This window comes from Chinchilla lanigera, unplaced genomic scaffold (assembly GCF_000276665.1).
Source record: "Chinchilla lanigera isolate Chin_1 unplaced genomic scaffold, ChiLan1.0 scaffold00066, whole genome shotgun sequence".
NCBI lineage: Eukaryota > Metazoa > Chordata > Mammalia > Rodentia > Chinchillidae > Chinchilla > Chinchilla lanigera.
Window position 1 is genome coordinate 5,221,057 of NW_004955467.1, and position 25,301 is coordinate 5,246,357.

The window sequence follows — 25,301 nt, forward strand, 5'->3', positions numbered from 1 at the left end:
GCCCTGGGGCAGGCTATTAGAGTTTAATTATGGGTATCAGAGCTACACCCACCCTGGGGTGGATAGTTTGCATATGTAAGGGAGAGGAAAAGAGTGCTTGGTACATTCCTCCCCCATTCCGGTCTGGTGTGTGGTTGCTGCTTAGCTGTGTTCTGCCGCCCTGAGAGGTAGCTCTTTGCCATGTGCCACTCTGCCTTATAATCTGCCAAGTACAGACTGAAACTTCCACAAACTGTAAGCGAAATAAACCTTTCCTTCCTTAATTTTGGGCGTCAGGTATTTTGTCCCAGCAGCGAGAAAAAAGTAACCAAGACAGCTATGTTCAGTTCTGTTTAAAAGAAACATTAAATTTTAAGCAAGTAACAATGAAAATATTGATGTTACACTCCTTGTAATCCAATTTCCAAGAGGAGAGGAAGAGGAAGTTATTTTTTCTTTACAGTTCCTAACAACCTCACATTCACCTTTTAACATTTTCAAGGTAAGAATAATATTGCTAAAAGTGGGAGGGGCAGGGTGATAAAAAAAGACTATCTGTTATGTACATATACAAACTCCCTGCAATAAATGTAATCATTGTGTATTACAAACATGTATTAATAAAAAATTCATTAGTAATATTTTTTAAGAGTATATGAAATGACTTGTTCTGTTTAGTGCTCATAGCACAATTTTTGACAATAGTCTAGGATACCATGAAGTATATGACTTACATTCACTTACAACTCCAGCTTTATTCCTGTTCATAACTCACTTCATGGTTTTAGGCAGTTGAAGGACCAGAAATAAGTGTGTGGATTGACAGAGGTGTGTTGGGACACAGAATAACCAGAGGCCAAAAGAAATATGATCATGAGAACAAGAAATAAAGAGTATTAGTTTCTACACAAAAATCTAAGTATCAGAATCAGAAAAAAGTTTCTACTGTAATTATTAATTTGCATATCTAATGAGTATAACTAAAGATTATGGGCAGAGAAAAATAAATGTTTATATTAAATATAAATACATATGATGACAAAAATCAGTAAAAGTTAAGGGGGAGCAAGAGAAATAGAACCTGAACTTCTAGTAACAAAACTGATACTTAAATTTGTCAGGTTTTTAAAAAACACAGTATTTGTAAACTAAAAAAAAAAAAAAAATCATGAAACTCACAAACGACAGCCAGAAATACATACAAAGATACATATGGGAGATTCATCCATTAATTAAAGGAACAATGAGTTAATGTATAGATTAACTGACTATACACTATAATAGTGAGATGTTAGCTTATTACCCACATATGGCAGTTAGCTGAAGATTAGTCTAATATTGCCATCCTCTAATTGTCCATTCACTGTCCATATTCATTCACTGGCTAAAACCCACATAATTTATTCCTACCTCTCTGAAGAGTGCACCATAAAACTGAACAATGTATGGGCAATCACTACTCCGCATTACTACATCCAAATCCATAAGAAGTTGTTTTTGTTCTTTTTCATCCACCGTTGACCGTATTCTCTGGAAAAAAAAAAATGACAATGGATGTCAGAAAAGCATTTAACAGTTTCAGAAACTTGCATTAAGCCTTTACCATAAAAGTGAAAATTTATCAAACTTCACAAGTACTAACCAGACATAAAATTTGTCATCTTTTTCTTGTCTTTACAAGAATAATCTCCATCATACAATACTGAACAAAATAGCACCTAAGAATTCTTTAAAGGGCACAGGACTTTTGAAACAAAAACATTCATGAATGATATGGGGAGTTATGCAACAAAATTCTTGGATAGTTAAAATTAACAACCACATGCAAATATAAAGAAAATCGCAATTTACAACAGTTTTCATGACTGTAAATAGGTTCATATATCTTAAATCACCATTTCAGAAGTATGGAATCTACATATCCAGTGCAAGAAAATGCAGATAGTTTATACTCCCTAGCATCTTCACACCACAACATCATTCATTAGCTATGGGAAATAGTCCACTGCAGGAAAAAGTCAGTAGTAGACTATGGGCAATATACACAGACAAAAATACAGGTTTTGCAAATGTAGCACTAGGACTCTCTTCCTTCACAGAACACTGTATACATTAATAACAAAAACTTCAGTCTGACTCTCTAGCTCCTGCGTCAACATGTAGCTCAGCATAAATCTGTGGAAAAAATCCTACAACTGAAGAAACAGGGACTGTTCTTATGTACTCCTACACTGAGGCACTCCCCTGTATTACAACCCTGGCACTATGCACCTAACCAAGCTGTACACAGCTTCCCTACATTTCTAAGAGACTTCCAGAAACATGAGTCCTTCCACCGCCCATCTCCCAACCCAGGAACAGTGTAAGCTGTGTGTATTCACAGGCACAGTTCCTACTCTCCTAGCTAGACAAGAGGCAAATCAAGTTCAGAAAAGATGTAAAACATTAATAATAAATCTGTATTTTAATATTAAAGCATGCAAACAACTTCTATTCTCATAAAAAGTTCACAATGTCACACCGCGCCACTGTGTACAATACATAGCACATACTTACAAGGCAAGTTAGTATCAAAAAATACATAAGGTAGCATTTTGTCTTCCAAAGACTTCCAGGTGTCTGTCCTCAATATTCTTGAAAGGGAGGAAGGAAGCCAATTAAATTCTTGAGCCCATTTTATAGAAGAAAAGCCAGAGCACAGAGAGATACAAAAGATGGATTCCAGGTGACGCAAGAATGGTAGTAATTTAAAGAACAGAAGTAGGTTCTTCCAGTTTCATTCTTTGACACTAAATGAGGAATTTCATACACTTCAACTATAAATGAATTCAACTCTGCTACTTAAAATTTATAGCTTGCTAGCTACTATTTCATACCCAATAAATATTAACTGGCTTCAGTCTTATATACTGATTTTTTTAAACTTTCACCTTAAGTATCACTGCCAGATACAAGGATAAAAATAAGAATAAAAACAGAAAGAAAATGAAGATTAGTTCTGTTAAAGTTAAGAAAATTTCACCTTTCTTTCTATCTCATTTCTAAATTTTCATAGTTTGGGAATTAGTCATTTTGTTCTAAATCAACAGCAGCATAATGTTTGCTCAAAAAGGATATATTTTAAAAGTTAAAGTAACCTGTTGATTTTTGTTTGTTCAAAACATGAGACTGATAATTTCTGTAATCATTCTAAATATATTTATTCCTGTTTTAATAACATAACCTTAAAAGTATGGCTGTGAAAATATTTATTTAAGCGGCGATTTTTTTAAGGATCTTAATAATCTGTATTTTCTAAATTTAAAAGACAAACAGTTGGTATTTAGAGACAAGTGCAAATGACTTTTGGTTAGGGAAAATTTCTACCAACTACTTAAAATTTTTCTCTTTTACATTAAAAAAGGCAGTAGTTTTTCTATGTATCAATGCAAATATACTAACATATGCATTTATTTTTAAAGGTACCCTTTTTGCTAGCTTTTCTTTTCCTAAACTGTTTATGTGGTTTTCTACACTTATCTGTCTATAAATGCTTACATTCCAACCCTATGAAAGCATATGACAGTCAAAAACTCAACAGTTATCAATATTTGGCTTTTGGAAGCCAATTTCTAAAGACCCTGCTGTAGCTATGGGAAGGAAATACATGCTATAGCACCCATTAGAAATCCCTGCTTTTGACTGATACCTATTACTGAGACGAACCCTAACAAAACTGTTATTAGCCAGAATGTAGAGAGTTCCTGGCATCCTTGTTGTCTTTGAGATCACACAGCAGGAAAACCTATACCATGTGAAAGGCTTTTTAATGCTATTTCTAGCACAACATAGAACATGGAACAGCTTGGATGAAAGTGACAGTGCTCCTGAATGCTTCTGAACAGATTAACACCTCCTCATATTCTCCAAACATTCTAGCCCAGGGACTCGTAGTGCACAGAAAAGCAGCTAGCAGCTAATACTGCATCTGAAATATTTGGAAATGAGCAAATATATGCTAAAGTTTTAAAACTTGATTATAACATTTATCATATATGAGCACTTAATAAACTAATTCAAAAGGCCTAAAGGACCCTCCCAAAGGAAGTTAACTGCAAACATACACCTACAGTAACAGTAATATCAAGTTAATGACTCTAACTCCATACTTCAAATAATTCAAATTGAAGAATAATGATAATCAATGACTCAAACTAGTAAATAGTAACAAAAATCACTATCGGAATTTTTTTTCCAATGGAAAATCAAAGCAGTGTCTACAGCAATGACTTTTAAGATTTGAAACAAGTGAGGTCAGGATCTTCTAATGTTCAGTAGCACAACTGTATAAAACTGAACTCATCATCAATGAGAACATAATTCCCTCCCCTTTATATGTGCTTAATAAAGGAGCCCGGTTTATCAAAGTGCAAAGACGAAGTAACTATGTTGTTTAAAATTCTCTGATAGTCACAACGGTCAGAAATCAAATTTATTGATAAATGTTTTTAATGCCTAAGAAACTGTCATTTGTTTATATCACAAATTTAAATTAGGTAAGGCTTTCTTATATTTGGACTCAGCAAACTTTTTTTTTCTTTTTTCTCTTTTACATAGAATAGATGAAAAGTCCACAAGAGACCATAAAACATTTTTCAAAGTCACCTCAAGAATTCTACGTTTTGAATAAGTTTCCTTTTTGCCCAATATCAAAACTCACTCAAAACCATTATTTTTCTTCACTATAGGGTTGGGCTCTCACACATTACTAGCTTAAATTACTTCATACTCTCAGGGCAAGTGAAATGGTGTTCCTTAAAAAATCCACCTCTTCTGAAAATGAAAATTATTTTTGGATTATTTCTAGTTTTACTTTATTTGAATGTAATTAGATAAAACATTTAAAATGAAAACAAAGCTGAACGTGTTGGCCCATGTCTATAATCCTAGCACTCTGGTAGGCTGAAGCAGGAGGATCATAAATTCGAGTCCAGCTGGGCAATTTAGTGACTCAGCAAGACCCTGTCTCAAAATAAAATTTAAAAAGGGTTGGGGATATAGTTCAGTACTGCTTTCCAGTGAAGACATTTATACACTTAAAGATAAGAACATTTAGTGAGACAGGAACCTAGGGCCTTGCTTATGCTAGGCAAGTGCTCTACCACTGAACTATTTCCCTGATCTTTTATTCAGTTTTTATAGAGACAGGGTCTTGGCTGACTTGCCTAACTGGCCTTGAACTTATTCTCCTACCTCAGCCTCCCAGGTAACTGAGATTACATACATGCACCACCACATCCAGTGCCCACATTTGTAGGCCTAATAAAGCTTTAAAAGTAGGTAAATTCCAACAAAAACAGCATCAAAAATGCCAAAAGGACTCCACCTAGAGTCACACAAAAACAAATTCCCAGTTCTCTGCTTTTAGCACTGGTATTACATATGATTACATTTTTAAAATAAAGCTTTATTTTTCAGAACTACCAGTCTAACTCATGTTACCAGTTGGAATAAACACAAATTCACTCATTGGGAATTCTATATGGACTAGGCTACAGTGATAAAAAGTTAACAAGTCCCACAGGACAAGCTAAAAATCTTCAAACAGAAATAATCCTCCTGCTCTCTTCTACCTCATTTCAAAACTCTGGAATGTCCACTTTTTGAGAATAATCCCAATCATACAGAAATGGCTCGAATCCCAATTTATTAAAGGGTTACTGTCTTCTTTCCTGGGCAATGTGACATGAAGAAATTATTGGTATTTTTAAATGTTGACAACTTATCACCTGGCCTCATGTAGCATACCTCAAGTTTTAACTGCTTGAATTTAAAGTATAAGTATTTTTATTATTTTATTGCACTGAACACCTATATAAATGTGGCACTGTTCTAAATGTCCTCTAATTTGACACTGGCATCTCTAGAGCAGCTCTTGCTTCATGGTGACGTGATTCTCTACACTTATGTCCAAACCAGCCAACCCCAACTCCCATATGCAAATTGCTGGTACTCAGCAGGGATAAATGGTTCTGACAAAACTAATATCAGCAAGTACAAGAAACTTTCAAGTAGATTAAGGCACACTGCTATAGTGGAAAGGGATTACAGAAACTAATAAAATTAAATCCCCAGAAGAACTTAGGGATGGGAAGAGCAGCGAGGAAAAAATGAATAGGAAGACGGTAATAAGCAGGTATACTCTCAAGGAAAACTAAGTTCACCCCTTCTTACTAAGATGTAATGACTAAACACATAATTGTGATTTCCCCCTCTTGCTTTCCTAAAGTTATTTTCAGGGGTGAAGAGATATAGGGAGAGAAAATAAAGGAAAAGATGTACCAATCACTTTCAGGGGTATAAAGATATTCAAAAAGAAAAGGAAAGGAAGCTGACAATGCAGGGACTAAAAACAGTTACAAAGGAAACAAAACAAGAAAAGCATACAGGATTGGTCCTAAAAATCAAGTCACCAAAGAGCATTCTGCCTAGGCGCTGAACAAATAACCCACATATGCTGATAGTGGTCCTTGCCACACACACTGATTTAGAGGTAAGGCTTACAGCTCCAGGGTTCTCAGCTTTCAGTTGCCAGAGAGGTCAGGCACATACCATATAACAAAGCACCGGAGGCAGCCTGAAATAATCATTGATGACTCCCCCTTGTCCTGATATGACAACTACTGACTCAGCAGATCAACCCAGAGGTTTTTCTTCCTACAAAATCAAGCTATCAGAAAAGGTTAGCAGACGGAATCTCTTGAACAGCGGGGTGTGAGTGTGTGTGTGTGTGTGTGTGTGTGGTGGTGGTGGTGGTGGTGGTGTGTGTGTGTGTGTGTGTATTTGGGCTACCTGATCCCATTCCTGCTTTGAGAAAAAAAAAAATAAGTGATTACATATTCAAAAACTCAGGGCTAAGAAAACTGATGACAAGCCATATAGAGTCGATGAAAAACAGTAGTTCCACAGTATGTGTGACAGAGGTCAGCTCCTAGAATCCGAATATCCCAAACAAAAAGGATACGAGTCATCAGCAAACATAACAGGAATTAGGAACTGAGGAACCCAAGAATAGGCTTACTAAGCAGTGGAGTAGTACACAGACTTGAAAATAGCACATAAATAAATTTACAAAATACCTGTCAATTCAAGCTAATACTTTTGGTTTCGAAATGGAGAAAATGTATGGGGGATGGGGATGAGATGCAGAAAAAGAACAAATGGGGAAACTACTGCGGAAAGGCATGCTCACAGTCCTAGCAGGTAAGATTTCTAAATCCTCACACCATCAATTTTCGTAAAGTTTCTGTATGGCTCAACTGAGGGTGTAGAGGGTAGTACAGTGAAATTTGAGTAAAGTAGGATACTCATATTGCATGAGGCACAGGTATATCCTTAGCTGCTTAGACTAAGACAGGAGCATTCCAAAGTGAAAGAGAGGCAAGTTCCCTGATCTGAAATTAGGGCATGAATATAATGAAACTCTGCAGAGTGATGGATTCAATAACTATAGAGAAAATCAGTGACAGGCTTTAGAGATTACTCCAGGCACTGATTAAAACATCTGATATAGAATAAAATGATATAAACTACCAGAAATTCATCCATTATCAAGAAAAAGTGTCATTTCAATTTACCACCAACCAAAGTCACAACACCAGAAGATATTTAATTTACTCTTCAGCAAAGCTATGGGTAATCTGTTATCACTCAGCTCAAGCTCATATTCAGGGCATGTAGCTCACTTTTATGTAAGCGGCCACTGTCATCTAAGGCTACCAGAATATATGTATTCTATATTTCAAGCAATTGTCAAATACTTTGTCAAATTAGCACGATGGCTAGGACAACCACTCTCATAACAAAAACAAAACAAAACAAAACAAAAGCTCCCTGTGATAATAGGTGTCTTACCTTTTACGCTAAGTGGATACTGGTAAACATGACCCATGCAGAAATCCTAGAACTGGTACTTGAGCAAACATATCATATGGAACTTTCTGTGAAACTCCTCTCCACAGAAAACAGTGACATAGTAAAGGCTCAAAAGTACAACAGTATTCCATTTAAGATTAAAAGATGAAAAGAACAACATTATTTTAATATCATTGTAATAATGACATTTTAAAGATAACTCCAGGAACTAAGGTTGTAGCTAGGAGTTAGAGTGTATGCTTAGCATGTGCAAGGCTTTATTTGTATTCAATCTCTAACACCAAAGCAAAAGCAAAAACAAAAAAGGTGTATAGCTCCTGCAATCTACAGGCACCATTGAATATGCAATAAACACACTCTTGTTCATTAAAAATTCCTTGATAAAATGCCTTCCCCTCTTAAAGCTAGCATTTGTTAAAAGAATATAAAAGAGGACACACTCAGATCCCAAATTGTCCCTATTATTCTGACCCTTACAAATAAATATGCTGCTTTCCCAGCACAAATGATCCAGAATTTAGTGCTAAGGTAAGCTAGACAATCCCAGAAACAACGGCAGCACATCAATAAATGGTATCACTTTCCTCTGGGCCATGGGGTTATTTTAGAAATTCTCTTTCTCCTGATTTGTGAACAAAGATTCTATACCTAGAGAAACAGGAAGATCATCCCTACTGCTAGAGTCTTACACACAGATCACAAACAAAAATTCCCATCACATATGATAGTATCATTAAGGTCAAAGCAGATGGCAGTATTAGCCAACAAATAGTAAAACAAAAGCAAGGTACAGCAGGACATGGCGCTGCATGACTGTAATCCCAGAACTCAGGAAGTTGAGGCAGCACAATTGCTGCAAGTTTGAGGCTAGCCTGGACTACACAGCTCAAGGCCAGCCTGAACTACACAGCAAGACCCTGTTTCCAAAAAACCAACCAAACAACAACAAAAGAACCAACAAAGAAAAACCCAAAAGCAAAGTACAGTATTTGGAATGATCAGATGCCAAATTTGCTGTCTAAAAATAACAGTATCCGCTCGGTAGATTGTTTTAAATTATAAATGCACATGATTTTACTAAGGCCAAAAGAAAGATTCTTAACTGTAAAGTCATCCAAGTCTTTAAAATCAATTTAATGAATTCCCAGTTGTGTCTTTGCCAAAATTTTAAAGCTCAAAATCACAAATGACAGATCTTCACTTCAGTGCCCATGACAATAAAAAGAAACAACAGTACAAATCTGATAAAAAACCAATGTCAGAGGCACAACAACACCCAATGATAGAAAATATGCAGGAAATATGTCAAATATTAGTTCAGATGCCTCCCCTGAGAAATAAGGTATGAGAAGCCAGTTTTCCTCCAGATAACTATACAACTATATGGCAGGGTCACAATTCAGTTAGGTCAACCAAGTGATGGTAGCAGGTTTCAAAAGCTAGATATCCAGTGTTATGTTCAGAGGCAAATAGTGGCTAAAATTCACCTACAGCAACCATTTCCAAACTGTTCTATCTAGGTCCCTAATGTTTTCTCTAAGCTGGTGCTGGCTTCACATATGGGTAGGATCTTGCTTACTAAATTCTGTGTGTGAGTGCGTGAGTGCATGCTAAGGACTAAACGTTAGGCTTCATACATACTAAGCACATGCTCCACAACTGAGCTACATCCCAAGTACCTCCTACCCTCTTCATCAAGCAGAATAGTATTGATTTTATCTATTTTATTTATTTGGTTCCACATACAATTCTGTTAACTACAAAGAATCCAAAATCTGAAAATCATTAACCCAGGGCAACAGTAAAGTTCAAAACCAAGGATAACTGCAAAGCAGCTGTGCCATATCCTTGGAATTTGCTCACTGCTGGTATTGCTCCACTCATTCTTTTTATATGAAACCATAGCTGGTTTCATATAAACCACATGACCCAGCCAATCAAACAAAAGCATAACATAATGGAATCTGGTCTCTATTCAAAAACAGAGCCATGACTTCTACATTCCACAGCAATTTCAACAATCCAAAATCATCACTATGGTCTTTCAGTTGCCTAACAAACCACCCTATATCAAAAAGAAGCTTTTCCAAGTTATAGCCAACTCTGTCAAATATTCTAGTGTTTTCAGAACAATACACAAAATCAATATATACACACTAAAATGAATCTCCTCCAATCACTATTGACCATTACAATCCCCATCAAAATCATTCAGTACTGGAACTTCTGACAGAAGTGGCAAGGTACCTACACTGGTGGGAAAATGAGCCAACCTACACTTTCCCAATCCCTGATTTCCCGTACTTCCATACCACCTGTATGAAGGAAGCCTACTTAACAGAAGAGAGCCCAATACCACTTAAAGAAGGGCTGGGCTGCGGGCTGCTGACACTGTCAGCAAAATCTACTCCCTCCCATAAACCACTGGGGTTAAGCTAAGTCTCAATTTCAGGTCAAGGACACTGAAGTTAAAATCCCCATCACAGATCAAGTGACCAGGCAGGCCCAGAAACACTTAAACCAACGAATGAGGGGAGATAAAAGAGTACAGCTGAGAGTTAAAGTTATAAGACAAATGAGAAAGATCATCAATGATGAGAAAACAGCTGAAAGCCCTCATATACAGGATCGTATCACTGACTCAATCTGGCCTAAATGCCAACACTTAAACAACCAATGTTATTCTTATTAACCCCGATGACTTATAAAAGTCATCATAGTGATCCACAGTAAAAGCCTTAACATAACATCTTCCCATCTTTACCTACTTACCAAATAGGAGTTCCATTCTCCAATGAGATGAAAGCTTTACTCCAGCATTAACCCTTCAAGTAATAATCCAGACTCCACTGGCTACCATCTTCAGCAACAATGACTTCATTCCCTCATACTCCCTCTCATTTTCATTCTTCCTTCCCACAATTACCTATTTTTCTTTCATAGCCTACGAACGTGGAAAGGGAATGCATACCATCAATAAGGAGATTAGGGCGTGGCAAAACTGGCTGGGGAAGTAGGCATGATCTGTTAATTACAATACAGAACAGTTCCCAAAGCCCTGCACATGGATTTCTCATGAGAACTCAAGCGGATTCTCAACAGGATGGCCTATACCAGATGTGGAATCCTAGCACTGCCTCTCAGTACGCTGTCTTTAGGAGTTCTCAAGCGTTTCCTCATGATTTGGACACTACAAAGGTCACACACAACAAGAACCTGCTGTGGTGACTTTCCTCACCCTGATTGCCTTGCTTTCTCCAGGGTGTTCTTTCATCGCTTCTTCTCCTTCTAGTCAACCCAAGTTTGCTCTGCAGAGCCAGGTTCTTCCTCACTCTTCATTTTTACTTTCTCAAACACACTTTGTCACTGCTTTTTGCTTGTGCCATCCAATTCCTTGTTCAAGATGAGAAGAACCTGGAATCTAACTCCAGAGTGCGAAGTGGGCAACCCAGAACCCAGTAACATTTAGTTTGTGAGCCACTTTTAGAAGCAGGCTACCCAATAATAACATGACTGTTAGAAAATAACAAAAAACCAGGAACACTAAGCCTGTAGGACTTATTGTAAGCAGACTCAGGTTGAGGTAGGTAGAAGAATTAAAAACTGGGCAGAAAGGAGACAAGGAAAATCATAGCTTTAGAAATGAAAACTGCAGCCTCAGAACACAAGCCCAGTTCATTTTTTCTCTTCTGGAACATAAGGAGCCTAGACAATTCCATTTCACTTGCAAAGGATTCAGCCATTTCATTTTTTGCTTACAAATTTTTCTCTTCCACCTATGACTAGATGAACTTTCCAACCAATCAAAACGTAAAGATGATCTTACTCTCTGGGTGGGCCACACTCCCCACCTAGTAGATATGACCAAGATGATAGATTATCAAATTATACAGATTTTCATTCCAAAAGCACACAAAGATTCCCAGTTCCAAATGGTAATGTGTGTCATTGCTCTGAATGCCCCAGTTCACTCCTGACTGCATCCTACTAAGCCTGATAAACTCTTCCTGTGCTACTTATCCTGAAAATTCCTTTCTGCAATGGGCTTCAGTGAACCTGAAAATGTATAATGCAAAGGGAGGTGAGGGAGGTAAATTCCTTACTTCAGCATTCAGAACCTTTCAGACCCAGCCCTGTGACAAGGTGTAGGCCACACAGGCAATTATTCTTTCTGTTGGCAATCTGTGCTTCTAATTCCAATCAATTTCAGCCCGCAGGTCTGCACTGTGACACTTCACCTATTCTCTCTCTCTCTTGTCAATAACGTCCCAGGATTTTCTTTGATATCCTAATTCTGATCACCTATATTCTAATGCTTCTGGGCACTTCTCCCAGACCTGAATTGCTTTAACCCTAGCTCAGAAACCTGATCCTGATTACTTCTTCAAACACTGGGCCTGAATCCTGAATTTGCCACAGTATAATTAACCCTTCGATAGAAATACACAAAGATACCTACTTAACTTTTAGAGGACAGTGACTAGTTATGTCTCATTTTTTCATTCAGCAGGTACCCTACAATCATGCAAAATGGGGCATTAACCCTCATGCACTTCTAGTATTAACGGAATCCAACTATTTGTCGAACTATTTGTAATACCTATGAAACAGAAATAACCTAAGTATCCATCAATGAATAAACAAAATGTAGTACACATACACACCATGGAATACTATTCAGCCATAAAAAGAATGAAATCCTGTGTGTCATGAAAATATGGATGGAAATGGAGATCATTATGTTAATAAGCCAGGCACAATGATAGTACCACATGAGCTCACTAAGATGTTGAATATAAAAAAATTAATCTCATAGAAGTTAAGTGATGGTACCAAAAGATGGAAAGAAAGGGGAGAGGGACAGAAGAAGAAAGGCATATCGTGGGCACTAAATTAGAGTTAGACTGGAGAAAGAGGTTCTGTTGCATTATTGTACAACAGCGTGACTACAATGTACTTTACACTAAAAGACTTGGGCTGTTTTAACCATAAAGATATGGTAAATGTTTGAGTAGATACATTTAACCTGATTTAATTATTATACAATGTCTACATGTATCAAAACATGACATTACCTATAAATGCAAATATTTTAATGTTTCATGTATCAGTTGTTAAAAACTAATTTAAATTTTAAAATGAAACATTAAGTGTTACTTATACAGGATAATAATCAAAGTCAAGCAACTATCTGGCCAAAGTTAACAGTGCCCCGGGCCGCAGCTTGAGGAGACACAGGAGTGACTATAGCTTTGTCCTAGGCAGACCTATAGTTCTCTCCCAGTTAGATAACCTACTAGTATCCATGCCCCCAGAGCAACAGCTTTGTTCTTAGGTATGTGCAATTAAAACCGAGAGGAGAAAAGTGTCCACATCTTAGGTCCTAACACAGAACCTCACTGGCAACCTGGAAGACTGTTCTCAGGCTACACATGAAGAAATTATTTTGAGTATTTTACATATACAGTGCTGTTATCTTGTTGAATCTGATTATATCTAAAGTGACTAAGTCTTTGAGATAATTATTTCGGGTAGCTAAGAAAATTATCTTTTCAAATATGTCTTGTACGTGCAAAAATAAATTTGGGAAAGGGCTTCCACAAAACTAAACAAAGGAACCACAAAAGGAATAGGCTAACTGTGTAGTTCCCTTTCATACAGCTACTGCAAATAAATCTTAAAAATAATTTCCCAGATAGGCTTAACATCTAATAGTCTTCCTACATTCCCATAAAGGATGTTAAAATGCTAGCACAGAGCTATACTGTGTTTTCTCATTTCACCAATAGAAACGGAAAGATCTCACCTGTGTGAACCACTTGTCTCACAGTTCCTTGAAACGTAACACATCAAATCTAAATTCTCCTGAATTACACACTGCTTCTGTATAATTATACTTGTCAAGCTCATCTATATGCCTATGTGATGAGGAAATATATGCTCTCAAGTATGGTGGAATATTATGGTTCTCTGAAGCAATCAATAATAAATACATTTTTAAATTCATAAGGAAAGGCATACATTAGTTATAAACTGGTATCAAACTGTAACATGTATCAAGGCACTTCTAGTATTAACGGAATCCAACGAGAGAACAACCTACATGTTGACTGACATACTGTACTGCCACCCTTCCTCATCTCAAACTGCTATGCTGGCTCAAGTATTGAAGACAATAAACAAAGATAGTACCACTATAGGATACTGTTTCCAATAGGGGCTCTCATGGTAGCCACCAATAAAATCAGATTATGAATGTGGGATCATAATTCCCTATTTTCACTCAAATTCCTTCAAAACTTGAGTATTATCAAACTCCAAATGCAATCAAATTAATCACTGAGAAAAACTGTATTAAATGTCAAAATGAAGTACCTTTTTTACTTTTAAAACCTTTAAGTATGGTCAAAGTCTAAAATAATTTATGGTGGTTACAAACACAAACTAAAAAAGCAGGAAATAATTTAAGTTACATTCCCTTGTACTTAAGAGAAAAGTTTAGAGCTTTATCTATGCAAGAAAATTTTCCCTTTAGACATAGTCAACTGAAACTGAATGGTATACAGATAGCACATAAGGACAACGCAACACTCACGACTCTTCCCATTTACACTGCAATTAACACAAAATATCATAGAAATCATTTCACATTCCAAGAAAAACAACATTCTTTCTCAACAGATAATCCAGAGTAGAGGTTCATCTTTAAAGGTTCACACACAGGTTGCATGCAAAATTTTGTGCACACTTAAATCATCCTCTAAGGAAAGTCTATAGTTCCTACCATATTGGAAATATACAGTAAAAAAACCTACAGAAAGAATCATATGATTTTCCCTATCACTAATTTAACATGACTTTATATAGCCCAGCAGCAAAGAAAAAATGCTCAACCATGAAGGAGATTAAACAGTTACAATAAGATTTTGTTCACAACAACCACTACACAGAAAATATTTTAGGTTACTATGATGGAAACCCATTCCCGAATGTCAAATAAAAAATTGGGGGCATTTCTCTCATTCAAGCCACTCAGACTAACACTCGCGATAGACAATTAACAGGCACATGATTAGCAAACTTAGAGACTGCAAAACCGTTCTCAACTGCTATAAACTGAGGTTGTTACTTGTTCACATAGGAATTTTTAAGTTCAGTGAGGGTATGGTCACATCTTGACTTTTCCCTTTTTTCCTTTTAAAATGCCCCCACACTGCTGATTTTCCTGACATATCTTACACAGACCAAATATTTTTTAAACATCTGTACAAGCACATAAGTAAAGTACAATTATAAAAACCCAGGAGGAGTGAGATGGGCACCATCAGTTCATTATAGATATTAACAAGCCTGCTGGGTACAAAAGCCCAATCGCCATTTTGGCCTTTTTCTGTTTTTAAATTAAATAAACACATTAAGTGGCATGACACAATAGGAATGAATGTGACAGCATTATCACAAGGTATGCATATTAATACAACTGTAAAACCAGGGAACAGGGCAGTACTGAGTAGAGATGAAATAAACAAACAGAAGCCGAGCCGGTCAGGACCGAGTAAGGTTGAGGTTAGTGGCAACAGCATGTGTGTGGTTTCCAGGAAACCTTCAGTAAGACTGCTGTTAGCCCTAGCCCCGCACCTTGCCCCGCCCAGTGTGCTGCCTCTTCCTCCAGCGCCCGCCTGGCTTAGAGCAGCACTGCCCTGCTCCCAGGGGTGCAGCCGCCCAGCCTGAACTCACCTTGGCAGTGGAAGGGCCCGAAGTTTAAAACCTGTTAACGCATCATGCCAAGTGCAATGAACATGCACACTTCATACACTCATGTTTCCAGAGAGAGAAAATGTACCACAAATAAGACTACCTCTACACAAACACCCTGAAGGAAGTCAGAGAAGCAGTTTCTGAAACACCCATATTTATCAGAAATATAAGAAAAGAACAGTGGTACTGATGCACCACAAAAATAAAAATAAAAATCACCTAATGGATTAAAGTACCAAAAATAATCATGGCATCACCTACTTTAACTGCCATTATTTGCCCACTTGGTTTGTGGACCATTTTGTTGACAGAACCATAAGCTCCTCGTCCAATTTCTCCAAGGTCTTTCAAGTCCTCTGCAGTGAAATCCCAGTGTTGTTCAGGGGAGATCTTCAGTTTTCCTGATGACTCAATGCTGTGTGTTCTCAGTCTTTCTCTGTTAAAATATTGGGAAGCAATTTTTCCACATTTTAAATAGGTTTTAACTTTTTCTTTTAGCTAATATTGATCATTGTGTGGGAAAATTTGTTTTCTCATAAGTTACTTAGTCTGACCTTCAGGTTTTTGAAGCTGTTTGTGTCATCTTATATTTTTACATAATGAATTAAGAAAGACCTAAATTTAGGTAACCAGTAGGTACAACTGCAGTGACATTCATAAACTCAAATTTCCATTTATTGATAAACTTAATGCTGTTGGTCAGCTTTCATTCCCCAATAACAGATCTTTCAAACTTTGCAAAAATGTATTATCCAGTGAGAATTCTAGGTGTTGCAAATTTCATTTCCAAAAAAAAGACATTTTCTATTTTGTCCCACATTAATTATTCCAGGGCCTCATCTTTAGTTAGTAAAGCTGTTTCCAAAATTTGTTGCAGGTAGGGAGACATTTTTAAATTCCAAAGTGCAGGTATCATTCCATAGCAATTAGATTTGAGTATCTGGGGACAGGAATCATAAAGCAGTATTCTTCAAAAACCCCAGGTGATTCCAGCAATATCTGGGAACTATCCCTTAATATATTGTCCTGTTCTGGGTAATACCATGAATAGTTAAGTGAAAATCCAGTTAGTTAGCTCTGCTGGGAATGTGCTATTCAAAATGTAACCTTTCAGCCCTTCAATATGTAGGGCAATGGACCAGAAAGTGAGTTACTCATAGAAAAAAGAGCTCACTTTATTATAATTTGCATTAAATAAAGTATCACTTACAGAATCCCAAACTGGTGATCAAAGTATCAACTTCTAACCATATTTGTATAAAAGTCAACTTAATGAAAAATTTAAAATCAATGTTTTTCCCCCACATACGCAAGCACTCCACACTCCAATGTGTAGGAAAAATCTGTATCGACTTAGCAATCTACATAGTGCAATATATATATACATATATATGTGTGTATATATATATATATATATATATATATTCTAAATGATCAGAATTTCCTTTCTCTGTTTTGTTTGACTTTTATTAGTACATGTTTGTAGTATATAATAACTGCATTCACTGTAGGGGATTGGTAACATATATAACACATTTTGAGACAGGGTCTTACTGTGGTCCAAGCTTGCCACGAACTTGGAATTCTCCTGTCTCAACCTCCCTGAGCACCAGGATTATAGGCATGCATCACCAATTCTTTTAAAGTTTGATCTTACAACTTAAATAAGGAAAGTTTCTGTGTTTGGTTATTTATTTTCTTCTTTCTAAAACTGTGGATTTTTTTCTAATAAGTATTATTGTTTTCTGCAGCTACTTCCAAGGTTCTCAAAACTTTTAGAATGTTAAAATCTCTCTCCACAATAATCATATATAGTAATACTCATAATAACCAGGACTCAAGGTTATAGTCTTAAAATTAGTACACTTTGTGTGAGTAACATCTTGGCGAACTGCTGACCCAAAGAGCATATTCTCAAGTCATAGTATTTATAATTCATAACACTAGCCTCCTTTAATACAAAGGTTTTTCATTTCAGTTCAAAATACTTCTACCACAATATTTGATACTCTAGCATCTAGAGTCATAAGAAGCCCAGCAATCAGCGGCATAAATGACCATTTAGATGGTAGTGAAGCCAGAACTGATCTCTTAAATGAAAATCAGGTCTAGGTGAAAACAGAAATTATCTCAGTAATCTTTTTCATTAAGTAGACAGATTAAGCCAGAGAATATTCTAATATAAAGGAATTTCACGTATAACGACTATTGTTCTATGAGCACTGCCAAGTAAATACCATCTCCACAGCTAAAGTTAATCACCATACAGCACCAGCCTACAGCTTGGGGTAGCTGAATAGTTAATCAAAATTACTTCTAGGTGCTAAGTGCAGGGGACAATGCCTGTAATCTCAGCTACTGCAGAGGCCAAGGTAGTAGGATCACATGTTTGAAGCCTTCTGAGCAATATGGCAAGACCATGTCTCAAAATAAAAAAGTATAAGGATATAGCTCAGTGGTAGAGTACCCCTGGATTCAATCCCCATTACCAGAAAAAGAAAAAAAAATTGTAAATTGGAGGCAATATTTTGTAAGTTTTCACTAACGTAAGGCCTGTGGCAGACAGGTTCTAAGTCAGTGGTGGTGAACCTATGGCACATATGTTATTTTGTTTTTCTTTTCAGACAAAAGACGTTAATGTATCAGTTCTTTTTTTTCTAAATTAAAACTTCATTATTCAGTTTTAATTGCAGTGCTGGCACTGTGTGATAAACAGTAGGGTCTGGGCTTACAATTTGGGCATTCATCTCTAAAAGGTTCACCATCTCTACTTTATATGATTCCCAATATTCTCAACTTCCTGGTTTCATTCTTAAAGAAAGATAAAGTTACCTGACTTCATTTTGGGATAGCACTTTTTCTGATAAGGAGACTACATTTTATTAAAAAAAAAAAAAAAAAGCCCTAAATATTGCTCATCTTTTTTCCCATCATCTTCTATGCATACTTTTATACAGATTACCCTTGTCTGCCGTCAGTGAATACTCCACAGGATTCTGATTCCAAGCTCCTCATTATCACCTTGGGAAATTCAGTGAAGAGTACCTGTGGCAGTAATCACCAGCTGCCACCTGATATCCCTGTTTCCTTCAACCTTCCTAATGGATCTTCTTTTGTTCAGGGCAGCAAGAAGTCCAGCTGAAAGGCTCTATAGTACAGTGCTTCCCAACTACCAGGGAATAAACTGTGTTCCACCCAAAATTTACACGTTAAAGCACTAACTGCCCATGTGACCGTAAGTTAGGACCTATAAAGAATTAAGCTTAAATGAAGGTTAACAAAGGTAGGCTCCTGATCCAATTGGATTAATGTCTTTATAAGAGGAGACAATGGAGAGTTCATTTTCTTCCCACATGCAAAAAGAAATGGTCATATAAGCATCCATTAAGATGATGGCCAGCTGCAAGCCAAGAGAAGATAGTTCAGAATGGAACCTACCTTGCAGCACCCTGATTTTGGACTTCCCAGCCTTTACAACTGTGGAAATAAATGTCCATGGTTCAAACTACTCAAGTCTGTAATTTTTTGTTGTTTGTTTTGTTTTGTTTCCTTATGGCAGGCCAAGCTAAGGTACTAACTGTTCTTGCAGTTAAGAGTAGCAAATATAAATGTAGTACTAAGAACTGACACAGCTAGAAAGAGAGGCCTTTTTCTTTCCCTTCCCCTATCCTCCTCCATGTTGCCTGGAATATCAGTAACACCTAGAGCTCCAGGCACTCTTCATGCCCTTGAATAGAGGAAAGATGGGACAACACAAAAACACTCTAGGCTCATGAGGATGGTGTGAAGATAAAGCCAACCCTAGCCTGCCTTCTCCAGTTTTATCTATGGAAAGAGGAAATAAACTATCTGGTTTAATCCATCATTTGGCTTTGTCCTTCACATTTATATGTAAACAAACTTGCTTTTAATTTAATATATTACCTAATGCTATTTCCCAGTGGTTCTTAAAAAAGAAGGTAGTACCCCGTATCCCAGAATCTCTAAGTGAGAAGGCAGGTGAAACGGGGCACTAGGCAGTACTACGGCCATCACACTGACTGGGAAATATGATCAGTATTTAGTGGCTGGTGGTCAATGATGCTAATGATCTTCAAACCACAGATTATTCCAGCCAAAAGTACTTCATTGAACAGAATCCTTAACTCTGGCATCCCAGATTTCTTAAAGCCTTACTAAATCCCACACCTAATAAATAATCCTTGGTTCCCACAGATTCAGCAGTTCCATATTCTAGAGAAAACACACACACACACAGACACACAGACACACACACATTCATACAGAAGAAAACAACTGATACAGATACTATGGGTAACCAAAGGAAGTGAAATATGTATATTCACATAAAAAACTACAGATGGAATACTTATACACAGGCCTTACTAAAGTACAATTTAATGCACAGATATTATATTTTGAAATCAGGGATTTACCTAGTTATTTAAAAATCTGAAAACTCTCATCTTTGAGCCTACATGTTTGTATTTTAAGTCCTTCCTGATCACTTATCTTCTGGACAGATAAATGGCCAACTGGCCCATTTACTATTTGATACTCCACCTAAGTTTTCCTTTCCAGACAAATCTATATTTTTTGGAATCCTACAGATACTTCCCAAAATTAAATTTAACTTTAAAACAAATAAAACAAAATAATGAAATAATGTTCCAGAACATTATTAGATGGGGAGTGAAAAAAGCTGTATTTAAACCCAACGTGCCTAATAAAGCAACCTGACTTTGTGTGTGTGTGTGCATATATATACTTTTTTTCCCTCAGAAATACTGCACTTTCACTCCCACCTTGTACTGTATTCAACTGTATCTCCCTTTGCAAACTCACCCACAAGAAAGCTACTTACACTTCTTCTTCCAACCATATTACTTAATCCAAAAGTCCCGCTAAAGCTACACAGGGAAAATATATTTGTTTGTTTGTTTTGTTTTTGTTTTTCTTCTGGTACCAGGAATTGAACTCACGACCTTGCGCTTCCCAGGCAGGCGCTTTTGCCACTGAGCTAAATCCCCAGCCCCAGAAAATATAAATAAACATAAATAAAAAGCATTCAATGCAAGAAAAAACCTAAAACTTTCATATATTTCTATTGTAGCAGAAGACCCCTCCCCCAGCATACTCCAGTCTGCTGCCCAGATTAGTGTTCCTGTTCCTGTTCCCCTTACTTTTGTTTCTTAGAAACTGCTGTTCACTGTGATGCATAGCTCATCACTATGATGCGTATTGCAAAATCCAATCCCCAACTGACAAGCCATTCTGCCTCTGTATTCCTGCTTGTTTATCCCATATAAGCCCTAGACCACCAGAGATCAGGGCCTGATACTTTGGGAGTGATCCCCATTAGTGCCTGTCAACATGAACAAATGTGCCTCCAAATCTTGGGTGTGTTTCGGTGTTCCTGCTTGCCACTGCACTATGTGTATAGATTACAAAAATGGTATACTAGTTACTGCTTTACACATTGCACGTAAAGTATTTTAACATAGTAGTCAATGAATAATCTGCATCATTATCATAATGGCTGTACAGCACCGGAACTGGTTTTGCAGCATCAACAGCCAAAATGCCTGCTGTGCCTAGTCAGCGGCACCCTTCTCCCTCTTCATTCTAGTTTGAAAAATGATAATCGTCACTCTTTTCAACTGCATTTTATTACTTGTAAAGCTAAACTTTTATAGGACTTAGTGAATAAGTATTAACTGCTGAGATGGCACCCTTCAACCCTCCTGGTTCTAGTATTTATTTTGGTGTTGCAGCTTTCACTAACAAATTCTTTGTAACACCAGTCCTTGTTCTGCTCTGCAAATATTTTTCCAATTTGTTTTTTACCTTCTCAGTGTACCTACAAATTTATACAAGTAAAATAATTCAATAACCTGTATTTTCTCAGTCATTCCCTTCACATTCTTTTCTTTTGTTGTCATTTAGTATCATGTATGTCCACATCTGTATGTAGTAAGGATTTCACTCTCCCACTGCATGTTAAGATTCCTAGCAATCTCTTTTCCCTTTTCAGTAATACCGTCACCTAGTCATTGAAATCTGTTCTGGTCTCAAGATTTTTCAGTCCTGCTTTATAAATGCCATGACTTCTTCTATGCTATTAAGAATGCCAATCATTATTTTTTTAAAAAATTATTTTGAATCCTGTAAAATATCTCACTCAGAGATGCTCTTTCTCAAAGTCATCAAGATATTATTCCTACTTCCTTAATTCCTGCTCCCACATTAGTGTCAGTGTGGCACCTCTGTATGGCCCACTATGTATCAGGAGACAGGTCAACTCGCATAACTAAAGCAACTAGGGGAGGATGTGTTTGTGTATATATATTTATATACATATATATATAATTTGTGTATATATCAACACCGGGTATCAGGCAATGAAGGGTAGCTGACCCTGAGAGACAGTTAATACAATGAGTGAGTCCTGAAATTTCCTTCAGTTTAAGGCCTGGAGTTCAGACTATAGTGCAGAGGAGGATCCAGGACGGCCCAAGCAGCATCCTTGTTTTGAGGACATGGATCTGGGAGTCTGGGAGACCTAAATAACTAAAGTAAGCAAGGCAGAGTACTGAACAAGGGAGAGCAGCACAGAGAACTCCACAGACACAGAGGCCCTCTCCCATCAGGACATGGCTGCAAGGAACCTACACAAGCCAGAGAAAGGAGCCAAGTGAAAGGATTAGAAGAACATATCACCAGACTCATATAAAGACAGCTCCTGTCCCTCCCCACTAGGATTTTTCTATAACTAATGGGATAAAACTAGTTCTAGACTAGTGTCATCCAAGCTAAAAAGCAAGATCTGAAAGGATCAAAGTATTTCCAAGTAATTTAACCAAACAACAAAACTCAAAAGTATTTTTAAAATTTTAAATTTTAAAAACACCTAGTAACCAATAATGACTGGCATGTAATTCAAACTCATCGAAGTATGCAAAGGAAAAATACGACCAATAATGAGAAAATCAACTGAAACTGACTCAGAAATGACAGAGATTCCTGAACAAGTAGATAATGAAACTCTGCATTCTGTATGTTCAATAAACTGAAGTATGCACAGAATACATTAGAGATATGGAATATATAAACAAGAACTAAATCAAATACCTGAATATAAAACCATTAACAGAAGAAAGAAATTTTGGGAGTCATATATATGTTAGTTTGGATGTGCTGATAGTTTTGCAGGTTATACAAGTCAAATTTAGCAAAGCGTACACCTTAAATATGTTTAATTTATTATATGTCAACCAATTATATCTCAATAAAATTGCAGAGTGAGAGCCCTTGGTTCCCATTTTACTTCTGGGAAAGAGACTTACATAGCACATACCTATGTTTTTAAGGCAGATCTGAGATATTTAAGGCCCAGTGTAGTACCAGTTAGAGAACTCACTGCTACATTGACTCCAATTTCCTTATTCTCTTAATATTATATTCTGAACATAGGAGACAGAAAAATACAATTCTCAGTGTATACTGCTATATTAATCTTTTTCTGCTTTCACCTATAACACTTCAATCACAATGCCCACATAAAATTCCAGACCAAATTCATCAATATCCATTTCTCCTCCCTGGAAAATAGGACAGTTATTTTCTATAAGGGAGAGGAGCATGAAAGAAGATAAAGATGCTGTTTAGAGGCTATTGGCTCAGAAGGGGCCACCTTTCATCAAGTGGTTTCTGCTGGTATATGAAAAATCCTCAGTAAAATTTTATTTCTGCCTGTGTAAGTAGTAGAGATCCTACAGGAAATTCAGCCCTTAACTTGTCTTATTTTCATCTTTGCTTCTTAATAAGTATTTTAGCAGTATACTTCTATTCATATACTGTTTTGTACTACAAACCTGAAATTCCTTACACTAAACCAGAACTTTAGTTCCTGAAGCAACTAAGAACCAATGGTCTCAACTACTTTCCATTAATAACCTACAGCTGGTTTTTAACATTTTTATTATGTGAATTAATTTTTGAACACATAAGTATGAAACCACTACAAGGTATGATAGAAACATAGAGTAAATGTTTAAATTTGAAAAAATTTTAGAGTATCTTACAAGGTATGATCAAAAATATGGTTAATGTTGCTGCTGTATGCCATCCAACAGAAAGGCAGGTTCATAAAAACATTAATGTGTGTCCTCAGCCACCATACTCAACAGATCTGGCATGGTGTAACTGTGGCTCTTCCCTAAAGTCAAAACGACCATGAAAGGCAAATATTTTGAATCAACTCGGGATATTGAGGCAGCCACTACAGTGCAACTAAAGAAACTCAGAAGACCTCCAGAACTGCTTCAGAAAGTGACAACAATGGTAAATAAGCGTGTTCAAAGCCAGATGTAGTACTTTAAGGGGAGTTAATGGTAATGTGCGTGTGTGCATGCATGCATGTGTGTGTGTGTGTGTGTGTGTGTGCTGCTGAGGATCAAGTCCAGGCATGCAAGCATGCTGAGCAAGTGCTCTGCCACTGAGCTATACCAACAACTCTTTTTATTTTTCATTCTGAGACAGGGTTTCACTGAGTTGCCTAGCCTGGTCTCAAATTTGAACTCTTCCTCCTCAGCATCCCAGAAAGCTGTGATTACAGGCATGTGTCATCATTCCCAGAATCAATTATTTTGGGGACATTTATCCAAATAAGTCAATGAGAAAAAGGTTTTATAAATATAAATAATTTTCACATTTAGGAATACCTCTATTCACATTAGGTACAAACTTGAAATCTGAAATATTTTTTAGTATACTGCTTAAATTTTAGCTGGCACATATGAAATGTGATTAGTTTAATCAAAACTATAAACCAAACTATGCATTAAATCTGATTTCTATTTCTTTATGAGATTCATATGACATAAGTGTGATTCTAAAAAAAATTAAAAGTTAAAGTATAACTGTAATTCGATGTAAAAGAATTTCAATCTTTCTGTGAAGCTATCTAGGCTTACACATACAATTCAACACTATGTACAGATGTTTGGTTAAAAGGAAAAACACTCACTGTCATCACTTCTTACCATCTCAATTGGATATTGAGGATACATGTAGTCATAGACGGACAGAATTTAATTAGAAAGAAAACAAAGACTTCATTTAGTGTTGTCTTTCTAGGAAACTCTCCCTAAATATCCTGGATTAGGCTCTGTGTTCCCTCTGTATCCATACACTGTACATATGTTGAGATCATAACATACCCAGTCTGGGGCAAATTCCTGCAATCCCAGTAACATTTTCAAAAAGCATGTTAGGCTACTTTGGTACTGCTTATTCTTAGTGAACCTTATTTTGGACTTACTTCTAATCATTTTTGCTTAACTCTTTTTATCTCCAGAGTCTACAGCAGAGGTTTCACTTTGAAGTGCACAGGTGAGGATACACACATTGGGCTATCAAATCACAGCATAAAGAGGCTTTTCTCCAAAGCTCCAGCATCCACATTTGAATCCCTTGTTTACTATCTGATTCTTTACCATACATATGTATCACTTTTTAAACATTTCAGAATATACCCAAATATGCTAAATGAGATTTCTAGAAAATGCAAGTATTACTATGCCTTACAAGCAGGCTCAGATGATAAGAGGAAATATCACAGATGTTCTCCTGCCTAAATTAATAGTTTG

The 25,301-nt window shown here is 36.7% G+C and overlaps 1 protein-coding gene across 1 annotated transcript in view; it reads right to left on the reverse strand.

Annotated features, from left to right (window-relative positions):
* Nucleotides 1-25,301, reverse strand: part of Map2k4 (mitogen-activated protein kinase kinase 4) — a gene marked incomplete at its 5' end in the record, with an annotated part of 107,535 nt that overhangs the window by 33,021 nt on the left and 49,213 nt on the right. The window contains 2 exons of the mRNA XM_013522034.1: nt 1,390-1,509; nt 15,913-16,087. Coding sequence (XP_013377488.1) covers nt 1,390-1,509; nt 15,913-16,087 — 295 coding nt within the window. The remainder of the gene's footprint in view (nt 1-1,389; nt 1,510-15,912; nt 16,088-25,301) is intronic.